The sequence below is a fragment of the Macrobrachium rosenbergii genome, chromosome 51, assembly GCF_040412425.1.
Source record: "Macrobrachium rosenbergii isolate ZJJX-2024 chromosome 51, ASM4041242v1, whole genome shotgun sequence".
NCBI lineage: Eukaryota > Metazoa > Arthropoda > Malacostraca > Decapoda > Palaemonidae > Macrobrachium > Macrobrachium rosenbergii.
Genome location: NC_089791.1, coordinates 9,990,876 through 10,013,112, shown reverse-complemented (window position 1 = coordinate 10,013,112; position 22,237 = coordinate 9,990,876). Strand labels below are relative to the sequence as shown.

Here is a 22,237-nt window from a genome sequence, read left to right as displayed (position 1 = left end):
TTTATCGCTACATTTAAAAACCACAGGACTTTGAACCACATGCTTTATGGTATTTTACGCGATATGATGTTTTATCAGTCCCTATGCACGTGGAGGTAATGTTCTCGAACGGATATAATTTCTCTCTATTGATTTAAGTTTACACTCTCAACAGATGTGCATCTGCACAAGCAGTGTGAATGGGTCTCTGTCTGATTAATATTTGCATGCTTGCAAAAGTATTTATACAAATATTATTCTAAAAATTAGTCATGAACTGACTGATTTCAGGTTATGGTGATTTATAACAAATTATTGCAGTGCCCACAGTTCTTTTCAGACTATTTTTCTAAGTGCATTCAGCAGAAAGCATAAATGAGTTTTATTTCTTTAATTGACATTGATCTCACTACTGGTAGAATCATCAGTAATTAAAATCCTTCCTCTTCTCGTTATTCTTTTTCATACTGGTGTTATTTCTCCTGCTTTAGTTTCATGAATATATCTACCACGGGACCTATAATCCAACACACGAACAGGCACACTCACAGACATGCACATACACAACACAAAGGGCATAGGGTTGGCTACCTCATCCTTCAATGATAGCTGAGAATCAGAAGGGTAATGTTTCTTGAGCCTCGTCGACTAAAAGGACTGTCAAAATGAAAGAAAAAGAAATATATATTTTAGTGCTCATAAAATGGGAAATGTGTCTGTTCCATCATCGTCCTTTTCACTGCGGGCTATTTGTTTTTCAAACTATGCACTTTCATGTCCATATTCCAAGCTCTCTAAGAGGGGAAAGTAGCTTTAGTGTATCTCACTTTAGCTGAAGCTATTTTAATGTTATGCCAATCTTAGGAAGTCAGCAGGTAACGTAAGGCAACTTTTTCACAAGCAATTCGACGGTTTAGAAAATATTAAGAATAGATTACGTCGTACGACGAAAGTGTGTACATATATAGCCTTGGAACTGAAATGTGCTTATGAAGAATTAATTTCTTGCGCTTTCAAAATTTAGACAAACTCATCTTGAAAATAAAATATTCGATTCAGATTAAATCATTATTTTAGTGGGTTTTATAGTACTAATTCGTAAAATTAACTTAACGGGTGAAAGTGGATAATTATAATTCCTGGATATATGAAAAAACGGATCAACATGTCACGTCGCGGTAACATCTTTTGGGAAACAATCATATCCCATTTCATATATAATAAGGTGAAGGAACACTGTGGCATGACCATTTCAGGCCAAGAATTAACGAGAAAGAAGATGAAGAAAGGCGACGAGGGAAGCCAGCTAGCGCTACACTCCACCCACATTCAGATGAGGGTTACGCCTACACCTTGGGGAAGGCAATGAACGAGAATTTAAAAAAATAAAAGATACCCCTTTGGGCGTCCCTGGAGGAGTATTGGCCAGACCCTAAACGAGGCCGACGCCCATCTCTCGTGAAACTCCTAACTGGTCTCCCAGTCCCCGTTTTCTGAGCCATAATACCTGTTTTCGTCGCGCTGGTCTGATGTTAAGTGGCTGGATTAAGGACACCAAATAAGTTAGCTGGGGTATTTAAATTATTTCACGAAATGTATAGCAAAGAATATAATATTTATAGATACCGCTTGGGCTATAGACGAAATTATTTGTCCCTCGGTCAAATAATACAATGGAGTTAGCAAAATTATTATTCAAATTGCGGACCAGAGTAAAACATATCTGCGGATTTGATCAACATACCACATAATACTAGTTGTCAAAATCAGACTATCTTTATCTACTCCTACCTGATCTGTCATATTTCTATATGCTTGTGTATCAGATACCCCTCCCTCTCTGCAAGCGTTCTTTATTACTTTTTATCATGATACTGCGATGACTTGTGGATTCTATATAAGGGAGAGACAGAACTTTAGGTTGCGATAAATAATTTGCAGTAAATACTGCGGTGCTATAAGGGAATATTATTCCACCTTTGCTGTTTGCCCTTGTTACCGATTTTATAATGAAAAAAGCGGTCTGAGATGGAAGAGAAGGTTTAGAATATTTAGCTGAGCAGCTGATGCTGTTTTAGTCAGCAAAACACCACAATGCGAAGCATGCTTAATGGAATGCTTTATATATCCGGGGAGGTAGGACTCAAAGTACATATAAGAAAAACAGATGTAGTGAGGAGAGAATATGCATATAGATATTAAATAGCATTCTTTGGAGAAAGGATTAATGAAGTTGAAATTTTCATATATAATGGAGCAATGATATCCAGTACAGGTTTACTTGAGTTGGATTTCAGTGAAACCCCAAGAAAGTGAAATCAAACAATGGGCAGACTGAATGACATTTGGAAATAAAATAAACTGAAATTGTATACAGATGCAAGATTATACAGAAGTCTATAATGAACTGTATTGCTATATCAACATACATCATGGTATGACAGTGAAATTATACCTAGAAGGAAATTTTCGTTTAGAAAAGAAAGTTTTATGAAGAATATTAGGAGTCAGACAGCAGGGCAGAGTTAGAAATGATCTCCTAAGAGAAATTACGGACGTTCCTCAATGATGAAAGAGATTTGGAGATGGCTTAGACATGTACTTCGCACAACTCCCGGGTGTTAGCTGGGTTCCTGTGGGCATCAGGAGAGATGGAAGACCCAGACCTACTTGGATGAGAGCATGAGAAAGGCTGGAGGTGAGTGGAGATTTGTGGAAGACAAAGCACCGGAAAGACACGAGTGGCGGAGTTTCAGAGGCCCTTTGTATTCCGCAGTATTGGAGACGATGATGATGTAAGGCTTAGCCATCACTGTGAAGACAACTGAATGTGTTTTGTCTTGCTAGTATTGATCTCTGGATCCGAAAAAGGCATTTTAATTCTTCCTTCTTTTTCATGTTGTCGTTTCATAAAAGACTTTATTTGTTGTTTATCTCGAACTTATAGTTGTTTGTTTCTCAATTTCTATTGTTTTAGGACTAAAAGTTTCATTTAGCCTTACAAGGCAGCCTTGGCCAGTTTTTCTTACCATTTCGGGGTCGTCATGGACTTATGATCTGCACTGGCGGAATTATAGTTTTGACTATACATTTTTTTAAACATTCGCGCAGAAAATTAGAATCGGTATTAAATATTTCCAGATTTTCTAAATAAATTTATTACCATCCATAAATTTCAACCTTCAGGAGAGCTATAAAGTCAGACGTAACGCAAGGGCGAAACGAGACCTATAAAGCAGGGCACTTTATAGTGACAACATGAGGTTATACTTGACTTCAATGGTGCCTCGTTCAACAAAAGCCAGCTGGCGTCCTCCCTCCTCAGCACTGCATCCCACTCAGTGCTTAAATTCCTTTTGTTCCCCTTCCCATTTTTGGGGATTTTTGTGAAAGAATTCCCTTGAATTTCTTTGCTACTCCAAAGATATTTTCGTTAATACAAAATATCAGAGTTTAAAATATTTACGCGTCCGTCAGCAAGTTAGTTTAATGACTCAGTATCAAGGTTTTCCATTGAGGGTTAGAAAAACATAAAGAAAGTGCTTATAATTCAAGATAATTTAGTATTTAATGGGTCTATGAAAAAGGAAATTCCCAACAGCAAAATTAAAGAGTTGTGAAAATCCAGTTTCATGCGTACCTCAAGAATGTCATTGGACATACAGCTTGTAACCGTTCATGACAAGGTCGATAATTCAAAAGGGTAATTGTCTCTTTTTATCTTTTTAATAAGTTCAGAGAGCTAATATAGTTAGTTATATATGTACACCGTATTTTATCTCTCTCTCTCTCTTCTCTCTCTCTTTCTTCTCTCTTCTCTCTCTCTCTCTCTCTCTATATATATATATATATATATATATATATATATATATATATAAAATGTGTGTGTGTGTGTGTGTGTGTGTGTGTGTGCATCTACTGTCCATATATATATACATGTGTGTGTATCTATCTATCTATATATACATATATATGTATATATATATATGTGTGTGTATTATATATAAAGAGAGAGAGAGAGAGAGAGAGAGAGAGAGAGAGAGAGAGAGAGAGAGACTGATGTCTTTCATCGTGGAGATACTCAAGCTTATAAACTGCAAACTTTCTAAGCCGGTTCTTGGTTGACAATGGAGGAGCCAGTACTATGAGTAATCTGCCGATGAATGTCGGTATGCCTGCTGTTCTTGATGCTGTTGCTTTTATTGTAAATGCGGCCACTGTTTACTATGTAAGTGAAGTTAGAGTTCCAATGCTGAGACATGAATGTTTTGCCTTTTTTATCCACAACGAACAGCTAAAATTGATATGATCAAGTTAGCATATAACGTTTTTACTAAGGCACTTGCAAAAGTATGTCTTCCTCTTGTGGTGTATCACTAATATCAATTCCTTGGGATTTTCAAATCTTTTTGGAGAGAATATGTAGACCCTAGAGGCCACACATCAATGCAACTTTCTTTGAAATTGACAGTTTCATTCCCTTCCATCTTAGGTATGTAAATCCGCGTTTGGTACACTTGTTTCTTTTCAAAATTCGTTAACAAGAGAGCCTTGGAGAAACAGTGTAACAGATTTGAAAGGTCAGAGAGTTATCTTTTATATGTGAGATTATAGCGATCGTTAATACTCTTAAAAACTTATTTAAGGTACTCAAAATTGGTGTTAAAATGGTGATAAATGAAACTATGAATGAATAATGACTGTATGTACAGCAAGCAAGCATTCATATATATGGCCTATTATTCATATTGATAAATATCACTTGTTTTTCTATTTTTAACATTTGACTTTCTATTCACTCAAGCATTCGTTGCAAGTTAATGATCCTTCAAGATTGACATTTTGAATATATATATATATATATATATATATATATATATATATATATATATATATATATATATATATATATATATATATATACATACATACATATATTACATACATATGTATATATGTATATATGCATGTATATACATTTACATATGTATATATATATAAAACATATGCTTAGGAGTGAAAGCAAGTACAAACAACTTAAGTACTGTTCGCAGACCTGGGAAAGGATTAGAACCCATGCGTACGTGACCAGTATACGAATGGCCTCAGTAAACAATCGTAAAAGACGAGGAGAGAGAGAGAGAGAGAGAGAGAGAGAGAGAGAGAGAGAGAGAGAGAGAGAGAGAGAGAGAAGACCGGTACTTTCGTACACTTATCGTATCAAAGTGCTTTGATACCTGCGAAACAATTGCATTCACTTAATTGGGTCTTTTATTCTGGTGTGCCATATGAAGACTACCCTTTTATATGCAAGATCGAAAACTTCGCTGGATTTCATATTTGACTCTATAAGTGTTTATGTTGTTGTTCAGACAGATAGACAGACAGCCAGAAAAGCAGACAAAAGGAGAGAAAAAGAGAGTGAAAAAGTAACCTAGCAATTTCATCAAATCGCTTACGAGGAAATGTGGAGAAAGGATCTGCTCAGACTGGACGAAACGGCTTTACTTTCATGACACAAAGGCGTCTATCAGAGACATCATTCATCCTTTCACCTTTCCTTACGGCAGCCCTTTTGCCACAGTTTACATTCATCTTCAACACCTGACCCTCTAAATGTGTGATGTTTCCTGCATCCAATGGTGCATTGTTCAAACTTTGATTTAGATCCTTTTTTATTTAAGGTGCACATATATATATAACTGTTGTTTTCAGATATCTCTATATTGTTTAATTCTAATTATCATGGTATATTGCCTTGTTTTTTCTTGACAAACTAACATATACATCTTGTTTTCCATGAAACCGGAAGATCGCATCGCGCTACCGGTTACTTTTTGTTCATTTGTTTATAACATTCCCCTTTCCTGTGACCCATTATCAAGAAAATACTTGGGATTTTAGGATTATCAAATTTGGTTATAGAGGAATTTAAAATTTACATAATTTTTACCGCATGGTGTATGATGACAATTTTCTTTTTCATTATTACGTATAGCGTACGAGACACTGAGTTTTACATTGGAAGCCGAAATTTAATATATTTATTTATTCAACTATTCATTAATCCACTTTTCATAAGAAAGGACTAAGGTAAACTTTCCCTCAACACTCTATATTTTGTACTTGCTGACTATTTGCACCATCAGTTGTCATTTGTTTTGGAATATCTTGTCTATATTAGATCAATCCATTTTGTTTCACAAGTTTTTGTTGATGTCATGCAACTTAACAGCGCTAGACTCTACTCGTATTAAGTAACTGTCTTCCCAATGATCCACATACTTACATACATACATATAGAGAGTTAATTTTCGGTGTTCCTCATTCGTAGCAAAAATACGTTGAATTTTTTCTGACGTATGCCGCTGGTCTTCCATGAATCTCGACGCCATTGACATCCTATTATTGACCATACTGATTCACTGCGTGGCCATTTTTCACCTTTCCTATTCTATGATATACTACACAAACAGTTCATCTCAACAGCTGCCTTTTCTCCATTTCATAATCATTTAACACCGATATTTCACTTTCATGCAGGTTAGGCAGTTTATGAATTACTAGTACTGCAGTGGTATTAAACAGTACAACCTGGAATTAGCTTTCCTAGAGGCGTTTGTGGCTTGGCGCTAATCAAACGAATCCCAAGGCAATGGAGCACCTATTTGAGGGCTGAGGATCTTTTGGAGGAAGGAGATGCCCCTAGATGGCTGATGAACCTTCTACCTTGAAGCCAACGGCAATCACACGTTTTCACTCCCGTATTATGCCGAGATATACAGCAATAACATCTCTTTCTCTGCGTTTTGTGAAAATGACCAAATGGACTGCAACATGAGGTTTGCAGTCACAGTTCTCACATAGTATTCATGTTGTAAATTGTCCAAGAAGAATATTAAGTTTTATGACTTCCTTTTTGTTGTAATATTATGTTTTATATTGCGATTTATTAGTGATTGTATTAGCAATCATATCTTGTTAATCATCTTCATAGATTAAGCCTTGTGCTGGCACGGGCTCATGCTCTAGAGCAGCCGTTACAAGCGTCAATTACACGGAAAATTAAATTTAATCCTGAAATGCTGTCTGTAATTAGTAGGCTACTGGCTATACTTTCTAATTAGTAATATATATATATATATATATATATATATATATATATATATATATATATATATATATATATATATATATATATATATTTGTATGTTTGTCCGTGTATGTGTGAGCGTATATGTGTGTGTAAGTGTACTGTATGTGTTACACATAAGTAAATTTCACTTGGCTACCATTTAAAAGTAGATTAAGGAAAAATTACAAATCAAAACCTAAACTAATTAACTACATGAATAGATGTTAATAGCAAATAAGCAACGAAGTGTAGAAAACCTAAGAAGAATTTTATTATTTTTCATGACTGAAAGAAAAAATATCAGTTGAAGACGATATTGAATAACTGGTTTATTAATGTCATACTAATAAACAAGAAAATTCGAAATTTAATATGGATTTTGTTATATCCTAATGTTTATCTGACCATACGTATATTTTCGATGTCTTAGTTACATCACATTCTGAAGTATATACTTTTGATTTTTCCTGACTTGTTAAACAACAAAATTGATAACATTCATCATTCATAGAAGATTCACCAGGAAGTCTGGCTGACATTGTTTGTATATATTTCCAACGCGAAAGGGGAGGGGCCAATATTAAGTATTCATTTCTTGCACTTTTATGCAGTGCAGGCTATTGGTCTATCGGAGTGAATGCTGATCACCTTTCCGTCATCGCTTTAAATAGACTGTCGCATTCAAGTCCCACTTTGCTTCCTTCGTTACTTTCCTGTAATCGTGATGTCCGGAGTCATCACATCAGTCCACTGAAAATATTTAAATTTATTACTGAGAGTCGTTAAGATGCATTTAGTTGGCTTTGCAGATCTCATTTGCTGATTAGTAACAAGTACACTTTGTATATTTATGGAAAATGCTGTTTGCAGACATGAAGTAGATTTAAGATTATAAATTAAAATATCGCCGGAACTGGAAAGTAATGACACTGCTAACTTGTGATAAGTTAATACTTGAGCTTGGAATATGTTTGTAAGGCAGGTCGTTAATACTCTTGTTTATTCTTATTCTTACATAGCAAGACTAGTTTTATAACGTTAGTTCTTGGTTTACATTTGTAAGAAAGGAACATTAACTTCTTTTATCTTGTAAGTTAACTTACATGGCAGAGTAGGCCTAGAAAATAATAGGTAGGAAAACTCACTGGTTTAACCAAGCCGTATAATCAGAGCAGACTGCATTATTGCAGTATTTTCTTGAAGATGAGAGACAAAAAGAGCCACCATACAAAATGATAAAACCCCCTTATCTCCAAAGCATAGATTGGTGCTACCTATCCTTGGACACTTTAAATTCTCTCAACCTGCTTAAGACAATAGCTCAAGAAGACCAGTGGCACTATGTATTAATGTATTAGTGAAGACCAGGGATGGAAGCTTTACGTGATTACCATTCTAAAAGCTACGTGCTAGAATTTGTTTTTGTCACTTTTATCCTCTACCCTCTATATTAAAGTGTTACTTCTTCAGGACGTAGTTTGCATTCCATGGCAATCAGGGTTATTTTTTTAGTGAAACAGTTGAATAATAAGCGGGAAATAATTGACATTTTAAGCATTCTGTCTCAAGAATAATAACCAGTGAAAGCTTCAACCGTCATTCAGATAACCGGAGTTGAAGCTCAACTGTGAAGAGTTAGAGGAATTTATTTCGGTGATAAAATTATACTTTCCTTTAATTGTCTGTTCCATTTAATGGATTCCTGACCAATTCAGCCAGTAAAATAAAAAGTTTTTAATCCTTCGGGCCAGCATTCTGTCTCAGCTCAGTGGTCTTGCCTAAGCTTCTTTCTTCTAAGGAGAGCTGTAGGGATGAAAAAGAATTTGGATGAAGTTGAACTTGGAACGCATGAAAGGAGTAATAAGTCAACTTTATATGAAGAACTGAAAGGTAATTATCAGTTGTTTCTGAAAAATAATAAATAAGTGAGATTAAAAACTGTTGCAAAGTAAGAGATATACCCATTTTAAAATATGCACAAGTTAAAGTTTTCAAAGCGAGAGAAATGTTAATCTTTGACTAAAAGGTAACTAGTTGTTTAAGATGGGCTAAGCAAAAAAAAAAAAAGAAAAAACTGTAAGACACATATGGCTTTAGGAGAAGAGGATGTGTGCTACAGCTAAAAAGTATTGGTTTCACAAGTAATTTTGAATTTGAAGATATTTCAGCAATCTGGAGTCCATCTCTGACTCAAGAAAACAAAGAGATGACAAGTGTTGTTTTACTATTACTATTTTTTCTTTTTTCTTTGGAAGCAAGTGATCTAAAATTTACTAACACGCACGCAAGCGCACGGACACACACACACACACACACACACATATATAATATATATATATATATATATATATATATATATATATATATATATATATATATATATGTGTGTGTGTGTATATATATATTACTTCATATTAATTTATTTTTCTAACAATCGATATATAAATATAAAAACTACGAAGTACACATAGACACAGTTATATATATGGCGGTCCCCGTTTATATACGGTTCCGTTTTGTATAATATAAAATCGTCAAGCCGGAAAATCGTCGAAACGTATCAATTTCTATTTTCTTTGCAAACATGTAAACTCGATTATTGAAATTCACTAAAAACTATTCTGAAGTATATTTCTTCCGTCGGATTGGCGATGACGCCAGTTACCCGAACATATCGTAGATATATATATATATATATAACCCCGAACGTCGTATATATATATATACTATATATATATATATATATATATATATATATATATATAATACATATAAATCAATATACATATATATATATATATATATACAGTATATATAATATATATACTGTATATATATGTATATATATATATATATATATATATATATATATATATATATATATACTGTATATATATACATATATAAATGAAGAGGTCATTTTACACTTCCAGCCACTCTTCCAAAGAAGATAATATGTATGGGCGTCGAAGGGCGTGTGATGCTGTTCTCCGCCCACTGCCTGTCAGTGATTCACCCAGCAAGCGAGAATGGAGTAAAGCCTTTTCTGGTCATAGTCTCAGAGGGTCAAGTCACTTGCTTTTTTGTTATTTTCCCTGTTTTCACCAGACTTTGGGAACTAAAACAGAATGACGTAGCCCACAACGTAATAAACCTCTGGACTTTTTAGCATTGTAAGACAGCCATTTTCCATACATTTAAAGAGAGAGAGAGAGAGAGAGAGAGAGAGAGAGAGAGAGAGAGAGAGAGAGAGAGAGAAACTCTAACACAACTGAATCTTGAATCGAGCGTGATTCCAGTTATCCCAGTTGACATTAGATCATGCGTTGGCTCTTGTCCGATTTATTGTATATTGACCTTTTAAAGTAGTGCATACAATGTTTATAAGAAGAGAAGAGCAATTTCTTTACCAACTTGCCAAGGCCATTTCTTTGCCTTCTTTACGTGTATGTACACACACGAGCAGCCCACACATACCCGCCTACGCCCCCAGTGCCCGGCTTCCAGCGGCCAATCAGCTGGGAGAACTCTTCTCGTGTGGGTGTGACGTCACCGTGGGTATATAACGTAAGGCACAGGTGGATTTCGTCAGATCCTCTACTGCGCTAACGCCAAACTGTTAGACGCGACTGGGCTCAGGAGCTTTATTTAAGCCTCTTCGTTTTACAACCAAAAACTAATCAAAATGGTAAGTGTCTGAGAGCTTTGTTTTCGTGGTGATGCTAGGCTTATCTTAAGTTTTCAAAAAAAAAAAAAAAAGCTGAAAAATGTTTTAGGTGATTGCATTCATCTGGGAGGTTCTTTTCACGAGATTCATTTGAAATCACGGCTAGATAAACAATGCATTTCACTCCTGAAGCAAATCTTATTAAAAATTTTTTTCGCAATATTTTACGAAGCAAACGCTATACAGTTCAATGAATTATTGGTTTCAAAAGTTTTGTTACCTTAAAAGAGGTAATAAGAAGTGATAACTTTAAGCTAAACTTCTAAACAGTGGAATATTGCAAAACAATACTTGAAAATGCTGTTCATCAGTATCCAGGTGACCGTGGCGACATCCGAAGTGAAAGTGTTTAGCAATGAAAGGGTTTCGGACAGATTACCCCAACATTTTGGTTTCCAGTCAACTTACTTTACCCCATTTTAACTTTCCTCTCTTTGAAGAGAACATATATCCAATTTTTTTAAAAACATACAGCCTTTATGTAAAAGAAAATGTTAGAAAACTTTATTTTCATTAAGCAAAGAGAAACTTAGGTCACACCTGGCCGCTACGCATTTGAGGGTCATTAGTTTTCGATATGACTCCGCCCACCTGCCGCAAGGGCGCGGGGCGATGGAATTTTAGCAGATGAACTGACGTGATTCCATCTGTTCGTGTGCAAGCAGTTTCAGCCATAACCTGTTAGAATAATTTCAGTAACAGGCACTCATCATCAAATAGATGGGTAATAAATTCATTATTTTTCCATACACTTTGTAATGTCAATCGAATAAATTAATTTGTATGGGTGTAGTTTATAAAAAACTTGGAAATTAATCATTTAATTATAAAAGTTAAATTTTGAGGAATATAGGCTAAACAACTTCCAATTCATTTTTGCTCTTATTTGATAAATCTAGTGGAAGGGACCTACCACTCGTATGAAATCAAAGAGCCATTCAGAACTTTAATGATGCGGTAAGTGAGATAGAGAGCGGTTTCAATGACTTGCTTTATATGAATGAGAGAGGTAAATGCAGGGATGAACCTGACAGCAGTCTGAGAGAGAGAGAGAGAGAGAGAGAGAGAGAGAGGAGAGAGAGAGAGAGAGAGAGAGAGAGAGTTCTCAAAAGTTCGCTTATATCTGTTAAGCAGGGGATTTGTTTATAATAAAGAACAGATATAGAAAGTATGGCGTCATTGGTGTGAGAGCGAGAAAGTAAACAATTTTGAGACAGATACGTTTTTTTTTCTAAGTAAGGTCCTTGAAGAGAGAAAGAGTAGATCTCTAACTCCGAAGAAGAACATAAATTTGCAATAAAATAGGTTCCTGATATTCATGCGTATATTACCCATTCCTAACTCCTTTTACTATTTAAGGTAGCAGTACTAGGGGCCAAGGGGAGAATGCTTATCAGTGCCAAAAGCGGAATATGACTCTGACTCTCTCTCTCTCCTTGTGAGGTTCGCGTAGGCGTTGTAATGGAGGTGTGGGGTTAGGTGCGGTCCCGTTTTAGGAATTTCTGCATGAATAATATATCACCTAATTAGTGTTGATGCTAGGAGTGTTGAAGGAAGGTAGAGGGTGACCTTAGCCGTCGTTATTTTTCTTCCTTTATCACTGTCACTGTTAAACTTGAAAATTCCTTCTTGTACTTAAGTTTGTTTTTATTCAAAGACAAGTTGACATGTTTCTCTTTCTTTTTCTGACATTCGTTTTTCCCGGATAGTCGCATGTAATCTTATTTTCTTCATTTTCTCATTCATGACACCTCTCCATCTTCTCTTCCAGCGTGAGTGCATCTCCATCCACGTCGGCCAGGCTGGTTGCCAGATGGGCAATGCCTGCTGGGAGCTTTACTGTCTCGAACACGGTATTGCTCCCGATGGTTCTATGCCATCAGATAAAGCCCTCGGAGGCGGCGACGACTCTTTCAACACATTCTTCAGCGAGACCGGTGCCGGTAAACACGTCCCAAGAGCTGTCTTCGTCGATCTTGAACCCTCTGTAGTTGGTGCGTATATTTGCTTCTTTGATTTTTTAAGGGTTCTGGCATAAAATTTAAACTGAAATATTATGGAAGCTGACGATCATGATTATCAATGGGAAAAAGAAGTTATTAAAAGGGTTAAAACCATAATTTTACTCGTATGCAAGAAACATATAGATAACTTAGAGAGTTGCACTTTATGAACTTAATTGATATATATATATAATATATATATATATATATATATATATATATGTATATATATATATATATATATATATATATATTATATATATATATATATATATATATTTATATGTGTATGTATATATATAAACGAGATTATCAACATCAATTGTACCTTTGCAGATGAGGTTCGTACCGGTACCTACCGCCAGCTTTTCCATCCCGAACAACTGATCAGTGGAAAGGAAGATGCTGCCAACAACTATGCCCGTGGACACTACACCATCGGAAAGGAAATCGTTGACCTCGTCCTCGACCGCATTAGGAAGCTGGCTGATAGCTGCACAGGCCTTCAGGGCTTCCTCGTCTTCCATTCCTTCGGCGGTGGCACTGGCTCAGGTTTCACCTCCCTGTTGATGGAAAGGCTTTCCGTTGATTACGGTAAGAAGAGCAAATTGGAATTCGCTATCTACCCCGCCCCTCAGGTTGCCACCGCCGTCGTCGAACCCTACAACTCCATCCTCACCACCCACACCACCCTTGAGCACTCCGACTGCGCCTTCATGGTCGACAACGAAGCCATCTACGACATCTGCCGCAGAAACCTTGACATCGAGAGACCCACCTACGCTAACCTCAACCGTCTCATTGGTCAAATCGTCTCCTCTATCACTGCCTCCCTTAGGTTCGACGGTGCCCTCAACGTTGACTTGACCGAATTCCAGACTAACTTGGTGCCCTACCCAAGAATCCACTTCCCCCTGGTCACCTACGCCCCCGTCATCTCCGCCGAAAAGGCCTACCACGAGCAGCTCTCCGTCGGCGAGATCACAAATGCTTGCTTCGAACCCGCCAACCAGATGGTGAAATGCGACCCCCGCCACGGCAAGTACATGGCCTGCTGCCTGCTGTACCGCGGTGACGTCGTCCCCAAGGACGTGAACGCCGCTATCGCTTCCATCAAGACCAAGAGGTCCATCCAGTTCGTCGACTGGTGTCCCACTGGTTTCAAGGTGGGCATCAACTACCAGCCTCCCACCGTGGTGCCCAACGGCGACTTGGCAAAGGTTTCTCGCGCCGTCTGCATGTTGTCCAACACCACTGCCATTGCCGAGGCCTGGGCACGCCTTGACCACAAGTTTGACCTCATGTATGCCAAGCGCGCCTTCGTCCACTGGTACGTAGGCGAGGGTATGGAGGAAGGTGAATTCTCCGAAGCCCGTGAGGATCTGGCAGCTCTCGAGAAGGATTACGAAGAGGTCGGTCTCGACACTGTTGGCGAGGATGAGGAGCAGGGCGAGGATTATTAAATCTCCAGCTCTACATGGCCTCTCACCAAGTCAAAGGAAAAACAATCTCTTGGCGGAACTAACATCTCCGCAAAGTCATTGGTTATGAAGCTTTACTGTTATCATTAGGCCCATTAAAGTATTCTATTCGGATTATTTGCAACTATTAAATTATTTTGGTAACCGATTAGTTTCATTCTTACCTGTGCCATTTCAGTTCTGGAGGGACAGTCGTAATCACAAATGATGACTCTGGATGATAATTTCATTCTGAATCAGAGTGAAAAAGCTAAGAAACTAAATTATTAAGCGTCATGTGAATTGTCTAACAATACGAGATACAAATTGGATAGCTGATACACATACCCACACACATATATACATACACACATACAATATATATATATATATATATATATATATATATATATATATATATATATATATATATATATATTATATATATATATATATATATATATATATATATATATATATATATATATATATATATATATATATATTGAAATTAATAACAATAAAGCAGAGAAAATTATTCTTCTGTTATGTTAAAGATAAATGGTTCTTCCCCAACGCAGCAACATTATAAATATAGTTAAAAATGACGAAGTGTATTATGCTCTTGAATTAGGAACGAAAGGAATTACAAAAATCAAATTTATTATCTATCATCCCAAAGTGACGAAAACCAAATTTTACAGAATAACTGAGGACATTTGCAGATATGTACAGAATGATGTCTACAGGAAGAGAAGAATAATTTTTTTTTAGAAATCGTTCAAAGTAAAGAAAAAAAACTTGAAATTAAACATGGTTTGAAAATCCAACAGACCATAACAATAAATGGTAACAACGTCCACGAAACCGGAAAAGAAATAACAACAAAAGATCTACAGTCAAACCAAAATGACTACGAACATGGCTGTCGTTAACTCCGTTGCCAAACTTCTTCGTGACATAACCCGACCGCTGTCAATCTGCATCACTCAATTTTCGGTTCTTTAAAACCGGTCTTAAAATCTAACTTACCACTCCCACGGGCTTTCCAGTAGTAAGACCGTTCCGGGATAAGGCAGACTTCATTTTTTTTTTTATCGCATTGTATCATTTATTTTCATCAGTGAGTTTGGGCTAGATATTGGGAATTTGTATATATTTAGTTTATTAGAAACTAAATCGTCCTCATCTTACCCTGTCATCAAAACAGTTTAATTTTTTTTACTATAGATCATCCTTTTCTCTTCTTCAAATTCCATTTCTTTCGCTCATTTTACGTCTTCAGTTGTAGAAACGCAGGACAACTGCGTCAAGGTGTTTACCCTTTTGACCTGTATAAGGAAGATATGGCATCGTTTTGCCTCATCTCACGACATCCCAAGCTAGGCCAAGGTTTTATGAATCAAATCTGAGAGAAGTGGCACCGTCGAAAACGTGCTACATGTTCGTAGTCATTTTGGTTTGACTATAGTAGATAATGACACCCAGCCTGATACGTTGTCACGCAAACTGATTACGAGCTGTAGCCTATCAGTTCATGGGTATAACGTCCTAAGCAAGGTAGCCTACAATGAAACAAGGGCATACATGCAGACATAGACCAAATGAGACCAGGCGGAAAGTTACGAACACACTTTTGAGAGTGCCAATTTCACGTTTAAAGGGTCCCATACACTATCAATCTTGATTGTAAAAATTGGTGATTGCGCAATCATTGGTATTGTCCACTCACCAGAGGCAGGATTGCACAATCATCAGTTGTCTGTTAAAGTCCGACTAGTGAGGATGGGCAAAAAGGCTGCACGTGTTGCCATTATTCTGGCCTTAGAAGAATCTGAAAAAAAGAAAAGTGTGAAAAGAAAGTTGTACTATATTAAAGTTGCATATTTCACGTATATGCATGAAATTTAAAGCTATGGTTTTTATTATTTTTCATATAAATATGTTTGACATATAAAAAATATCAATAAGGATTGAGTTTCTACATACTTATTGAAATTTATTAAAATATAGCGATACATACATACATACATACATACATACATACATACATACATACATACATACATACATACATACATACATACATATATATATATATATATATATATATATATATATATATATATATATATATATATATATATATAGAGAGAGAGAGAGAGAGAGAGAGAGAGAGAGAGAGAGAGAGAGCGTTATGCCAATAAGATACATGAGTAAAAGGTTGAATACTTCCGGAATTATCCATTGATCAAAAGCAACTTCCTCACTGTCCATAGTCGGAATTCCATCTTGCTGTTCTTCATGATCACGAAGGAATGCAAGGTCATAAAAATACCACAGTCAAGGTGTGTATACTGTATATCATCCAAACCAGCACCTGACTTCTCACTGTTGCTCACTTTCTTCAGCTCTCTTCGGTAGTTTGAACGCAACGAATTCATTTTCTTCGTTACTGAAGTCCTGTTAGCAGTGGGGTCTATTTCCCTTAATTTCGCAACCATTTTTGCGTAACCTTCGTTCTTTAAATCTCTGTTTATATATTCAACGCTCTTACTTTTCCAAAGAGCAGGAAATCGACAAAAAAGTTCGATGAATTCTCCCCAAAACTCCTGGGAAGCCGGTGTACTCGCCATGGTGACAGACGAAAGAGAAAGACAGCTGTTTGTGCAGTTACTACCACTAACTGTCACTCAAGATTATACAAACACCAGGAATGAGCTAAAAATACCAAACTGTGTTGGAACTTACTTAATCATTTGCGCAAACCACCAATCATACCCACTCACGTTGGAAATGCTCGCGCAATAAAGGATTTTGCATGGGGCCCTTAACTCTGGTAGGGGAAAAAATCTGACTTGCAAACACGATGATAAAGAGTGCTACGTAATTTGACACAGTGAATGCTATTGTAAGTTGTGGGAACATATGTACGAATGCCGTCTCACACAGATAAATCAGTCTCGGGACAGAGATAGCGGGACAAATATTTTCACTATTCTTTTTGAAATAACATTCCTGAACGGATCGATCAGTGATTTTCGATGTGCGTTGCGTCTCTGCTCGTGTAAATAAAAATGTGCTTGTAATGTTCCAAAACAATAATCTGAGGATCAAGGATCAGCATGTCAAAGCTACTGCGTGCCAGTTGTCTGTCAAACATACCATCACAAAGCCTAATCTCCTTTGATTTTTAAAAGTATAATGAAGGTATACCATGCCAGTAATTCTGATTTAAGCGTCTTCATTCAAATTTAATATATTTAACTTTAAGCTCAAACTTGAGAGAACGAATTTACCACCAATTTGGCCCCAAGGCCGCAAGAAAGGTCGTTCATCTAGTATTGCTAGTGCTAGCTAGTGTTGCGCAGAGATACTCGGAACCTATTTTGTGAGCACAATAAGTTCATGACTGATGAGCCTAAGAACATGATCTTTTACGGTTAGTTTTGTGAGCCCATTGGCCATATGAAGAGCCGGGATGGGCCAAGGGAGGAAAGCTTGCCCCTTAAACTTTGGCAAATAAAGAAAAAAAAAGGGGGAAAATTATAACAGAAAAAAACGTATCTGATACGTTATAATTTGCATTCATCAAAAAACTATATTGCATGTTCTACAATTACAGTATTAGCAATTGCTTTATGAAAATAGATAACTATAAAACCTGTGTGAGGATAAAGCCTGCCTGCTCATTTAATGCGATAACTTGCGAAACATAGGCCTATTGTTCTACTGTCAGCTTATGACCCATTAGACTATGAAAATGGAGGTAACGAACTTCAGGAGTAGAGTATTTACATGCGTGGATTAGATAATTATTCTAATTTAAAAGCAAGAAGTAATTATTTCAACGTTATCTGGTGCCCCCGAAAGGCTTGGCTTAGAAAAAAAGCAACTATCGCCGTCAGTTCCAAGTTTATAATGAAACGACTTGACAGTGGGAAAATATGTATTACGATTTTACCTCAGGATATGTAATTTCCTGTGCTGGAATTTTACAAGATGGCAACTGAGAATTTGCTAAATAAGCATCCATGAATTTCTTATTAACATTCACTTCTTATTTATGAATTTCCTAATAAAGGATCAGTAACATTTGTTGCTTCATGCAAGCATAAAAATAAAATATTTATCTCTTGTGATTCGATATCACCTTATCAAGAAAGAATATTAATTGCTTATCCATTTAAAAGACATTAGTGTGCAAACGTTTCAAAGGAAACATGAAAAATTAAATGATGAACACTTGCATTCAAATGTTTCCTTGCACTCATCATGCAAGAAAGAAACGATATAAGTCAGCATCGATATAAATGTCACTTTTATTCTAAATGGCAAATTTCTATTGAAGTAAAATTACCAGCACAACAGTCATCATCACTGTATAAGTAAGTAGAGCGATTATATGATATATCCATATAAATATACAGAGAGGCAGATATATATATATATATATATATATATATATATATATATATATATATATATATCTGACTTCGCAACATTTGTAGCCTGCGTAGCAATAAATAAGCTCCGTTGCTGATTAGACTTTCCTGACGTTCAAACCAGTGCCAGCTTTATCAGCAAGGGCCCTTATCCGTTAGTAAGATTGGTCCAAGCTTCTCGGGTGGTATTGCAATATCCTAACGTCGGCAATCATCGTCTCAACTCTCTCTTATATAATTGTCTTTACTGATATATATCTCAAATTAAGAAGTCCTTATCTTTGCTTGCTCAAATTGCGGAGTGCTTGCCTTTACTTGCCCAAATTAGGGAGTGCTAAACTATACTTGGTTATTTCAATATTTCCTCGTTAAACCAACCGTTGCTGGTTTTCTCTTTTGATCGTTAAACCATTTCTTGTTAGGTTTTGATTGCTAACAAGTGCTTATTTGGGGAAAAGGTGTAAGTCACGAGAGACAACATTTTAATTTCTCTTAGAAATAAATCTCATTTATTGACGCCAAGTAGTGCCCAAACATGACTGTTCTCTATATGAATGAAGTATTAAAGTATTGTTGGTCGAAGACCCGCTTCCTGCAGTTAACTGGATGAAGCGTAGCAGATTCTTTTCTGAGAAGATAACTAAAGTACTGTCAGTATAAAGTTTTAGTGAATACGTCTGAAGTGAATTAAGAATGTAGCAAATATAAACGCGAATCAATTCGTATCGTAAAGATTGTTTTTTATCGAAAACTTTCCTTGCAAAAATGGATGGATCTCTCCTAGATAGTGACCCCTACGGTTTTAACTCCGGTAGTATCCACCTTGCGGCGTGTTTAGTAAAGTCCGTTGGGGATGACCGTAAAACACAAACAAAAGATTGTAAATCTCATAAATATTAGTTAATGACCCCAAAAATTCTAGTTGCAATAACGACCCCTGAAACCCTTGGATGGAGGAAAAGATCCAAATGGATAGAGGGTGTTTTTGCATTGAATGAAACTGTCATGACCACATAGTTGCTGAATGGTTCAAAAGTGATAGTTACTGATATATTGAGTTTCTTTATGAAATTTGTGAAAAACATTTTGGAAAAAACCCTAATTTTGCTTGGTGGATAACAGTGCAAATCGATGAGTCTTCCTTTAGCCATGAACCAAAGTACCATATGGACGTGCTCCTCAGAATCCGTTGTGGTATTTGGGATTGTTGATCCATCTTCGTCACCAGCTTCAGTAGTTATATGGAGATAGCTGACTAAGCAATACTGAAACACTGTTACTGATAATCATTAAAAGTTGTGATGCCAGGAACAACAATTCACAGTGATCAGTGGAGCGATATTGCTCACCATACTGTTAACCACTACTGTGAATTTTGTTGACATAACTACTAGTGGTGGTCATCCACAAACAGCTGAAAGTTACTGAATAAAACAAATTTAAGAATAAAGAAGAGAATTTTTATATAAACTTTTACTTGCATGAATTTATGTGGAAAGAAAGAAACCAAAACGACTAGTTCATAGATTCCGTGAACGATCGTAAAATGCTGTTCTGATTAAATTTCTCTGTTGTTTATGGTATTCGTTAAATAAGCATATCAAATATGTTTAACTATGAATTTCAAAATATAATTTGTTACTCAAGTATTCATTTGAAAGAAGTTTATATCGTAATGATGACATTATCATTTTAAATTCTGTATATTTTTTGTGAGTAATAAGATTTTTAAACAATATAATGCGTTCCAGCACTGTCGCTTGTGCTTAACTATACTTGTTCCCATAAGGGAGTGCTTATGTTTACAAGGTCATAAGAAGAATTAGGCGCTACAATTAGTCACTTATGGGAGTGCGATCTGACTTGATCCTCTTTTTTCCACTGAAGCGTAAGATTAAAACCCCAAAACAACATGGCAACCTGTAATTCGTGTCCATCTCAGTACTGTTCTTGGTGTGACGTGTGGTTGCTAGGTTACCGAAGCGTTCGTCTTCCGCGGGAGTATTCGATTTTTCTGTGTTTTGATAACTTTGAGGACTCTTGTCTGCTTCATTTATAATCAGAATAGTGTGAGAGTAATGGTTCTCAACATGGACAGAGTTCGATCAATATTAGTTTACCGAAATCACCGTGGTGTTACATATAGTGTCAAGTTGATTAGCCTGTTTGGAGTGTCTGCCTTTCACAGAATTTTAAGTTCCCTTCTATTTGACTGATTTAGTTTGATGTAAATCCACGCTAAAAGTGTATTTGCCCTGGAAAAAGGTTTCCAAGAATGACGTAGACATCTTATCGTTTGGAAAAGGCTTGGGATATCTCCGCCTCTTTCTGATTAAAGGTAGGTAGGCGGTTTTTTTTCGGAAGACTACAGCCACCTCCCACATTGTAATTTATATATTTCTTGGGTAATTCTAAGTTGGCTGTCCGGTGAGCTAGACTATGGCAATTGACGTTTTCTATGTTATTTTATAATTTAAAGTAATATTTTGTCTGCCGGCTGTAACTAAGCTGTCATTGACCTTTGAAGACTACACGACTTGAATTGCCTAACGCAGGGTAGGTCTAAGCCGGCATTCCGCGGCAAGCCCCCCACCCCTCCGTAGCTAATACGGCAAAATTGTAACCAGTAAACACCCCTAAAAATACCAAAATACCAACATAACGTACCCTAGAGGTGTTTACTGGTTACAATTTTGCCATATTAGCTATGGAGGGTGGGGGGGGGCTGGCTTGCCGCAGAATGCCGGCTTAGATCTACCCTGCGTTAGGTAATTCAAGTCGTGTAGTCTTCAAAGGTCTATCACAGTTTAGTTACAACCGGGCGACAAAATATTACTTTAAATTCTTGTAAAGCAAGTAAAATAACATAGAAAAACGCCAATTGCCGCAGTCTGGCTCACCGCGGACAGCCGGCTTAGAATTACCCCCTAGCCATTTTTGCATGAAAAACTTAAAATGGTTTTTCATGCAAAAGTGGCCAGCGGGAGTCTCCGAAATGGCTGGCTGGAGTCTAACTAAAAATTACCAGGTAGGCTGGCTTTCAGCTCTTTCTAGCCAAGTGGTCTGAGGCAAACCTTGTGGCAGCCTACATTAGGCTAAAGCCAGTTTCTTAACAGCCTAGCAAAATTGGATTGGTCTGATAGTTCCAGGCATTAATCAACGGCCAGTCTCTGTAGTCATGAAACGCTTCTTAATAACGTAAAACAGGCCAAGGTCTACCTTGCCTAACAGTGCTCAAGAATACTAGCTTAGGCCTAATGAATACTGTCTACATGTTTAGGCTCAGCATAGGCTACTGGCAGAGGTCACGTTTGTCAAGAAACTTGCAAACCCATTTCATGTACCCAGTAGGTTGAATTAATGTGTCATATAGCCCTTTGAAGGCTGACCAAATTGCGCTTCTGAGGTAGGCTTTAATGAGGGAATTATTGTTCATAGGCTAGGCTATGCATCTCACTTAACTTACCTATTCAAGGTTGTTTTTATAT

At 36.6% G+C, this 22,237-nt stretch overlaps 1 protein-coding gene across 1 annotated transcript; it reads left to right on the top strand.

Moving 5' to 3' along the window:
• Positions 1–10,156: 10,156 nt before the first annotated feature.
• On the top strand, positions 10,157–14,469 carry LOC136833130 (tubulin alpha-1A chain-like). The gene is made up of 3 exons (XM_067094797.1): positions 10,157–10,802; positions 12,613–12,835; positions 13,181–14,469. The coding sequence occupies exons 1-3, from the start codon at positions 10,800–10,802 to the stop codon at positions 14,305–14,307; spliced, it is 1,353 nt and encodes a 450-aa protein (XP_066950898.1). The 5' UTR covers positions 10,157–10,799; the 3' UTR covers positions 14,308–14,469.
• Positions 14,470–22,237: the final 7,768 nt, after the last annotated feature.

Excerpts from the sequence above, each read along its gene's own strand:
- LOC136833130 (XM_067094797.1), top strand. Across the intron at positions 12,836-13,180 it reads TCTTGAACCCTCTGTAGTTG|ATGAGGTTCGTACCGGTACC; the intron begins GTGCGTATATTT and ends GTACCTTTGCAG.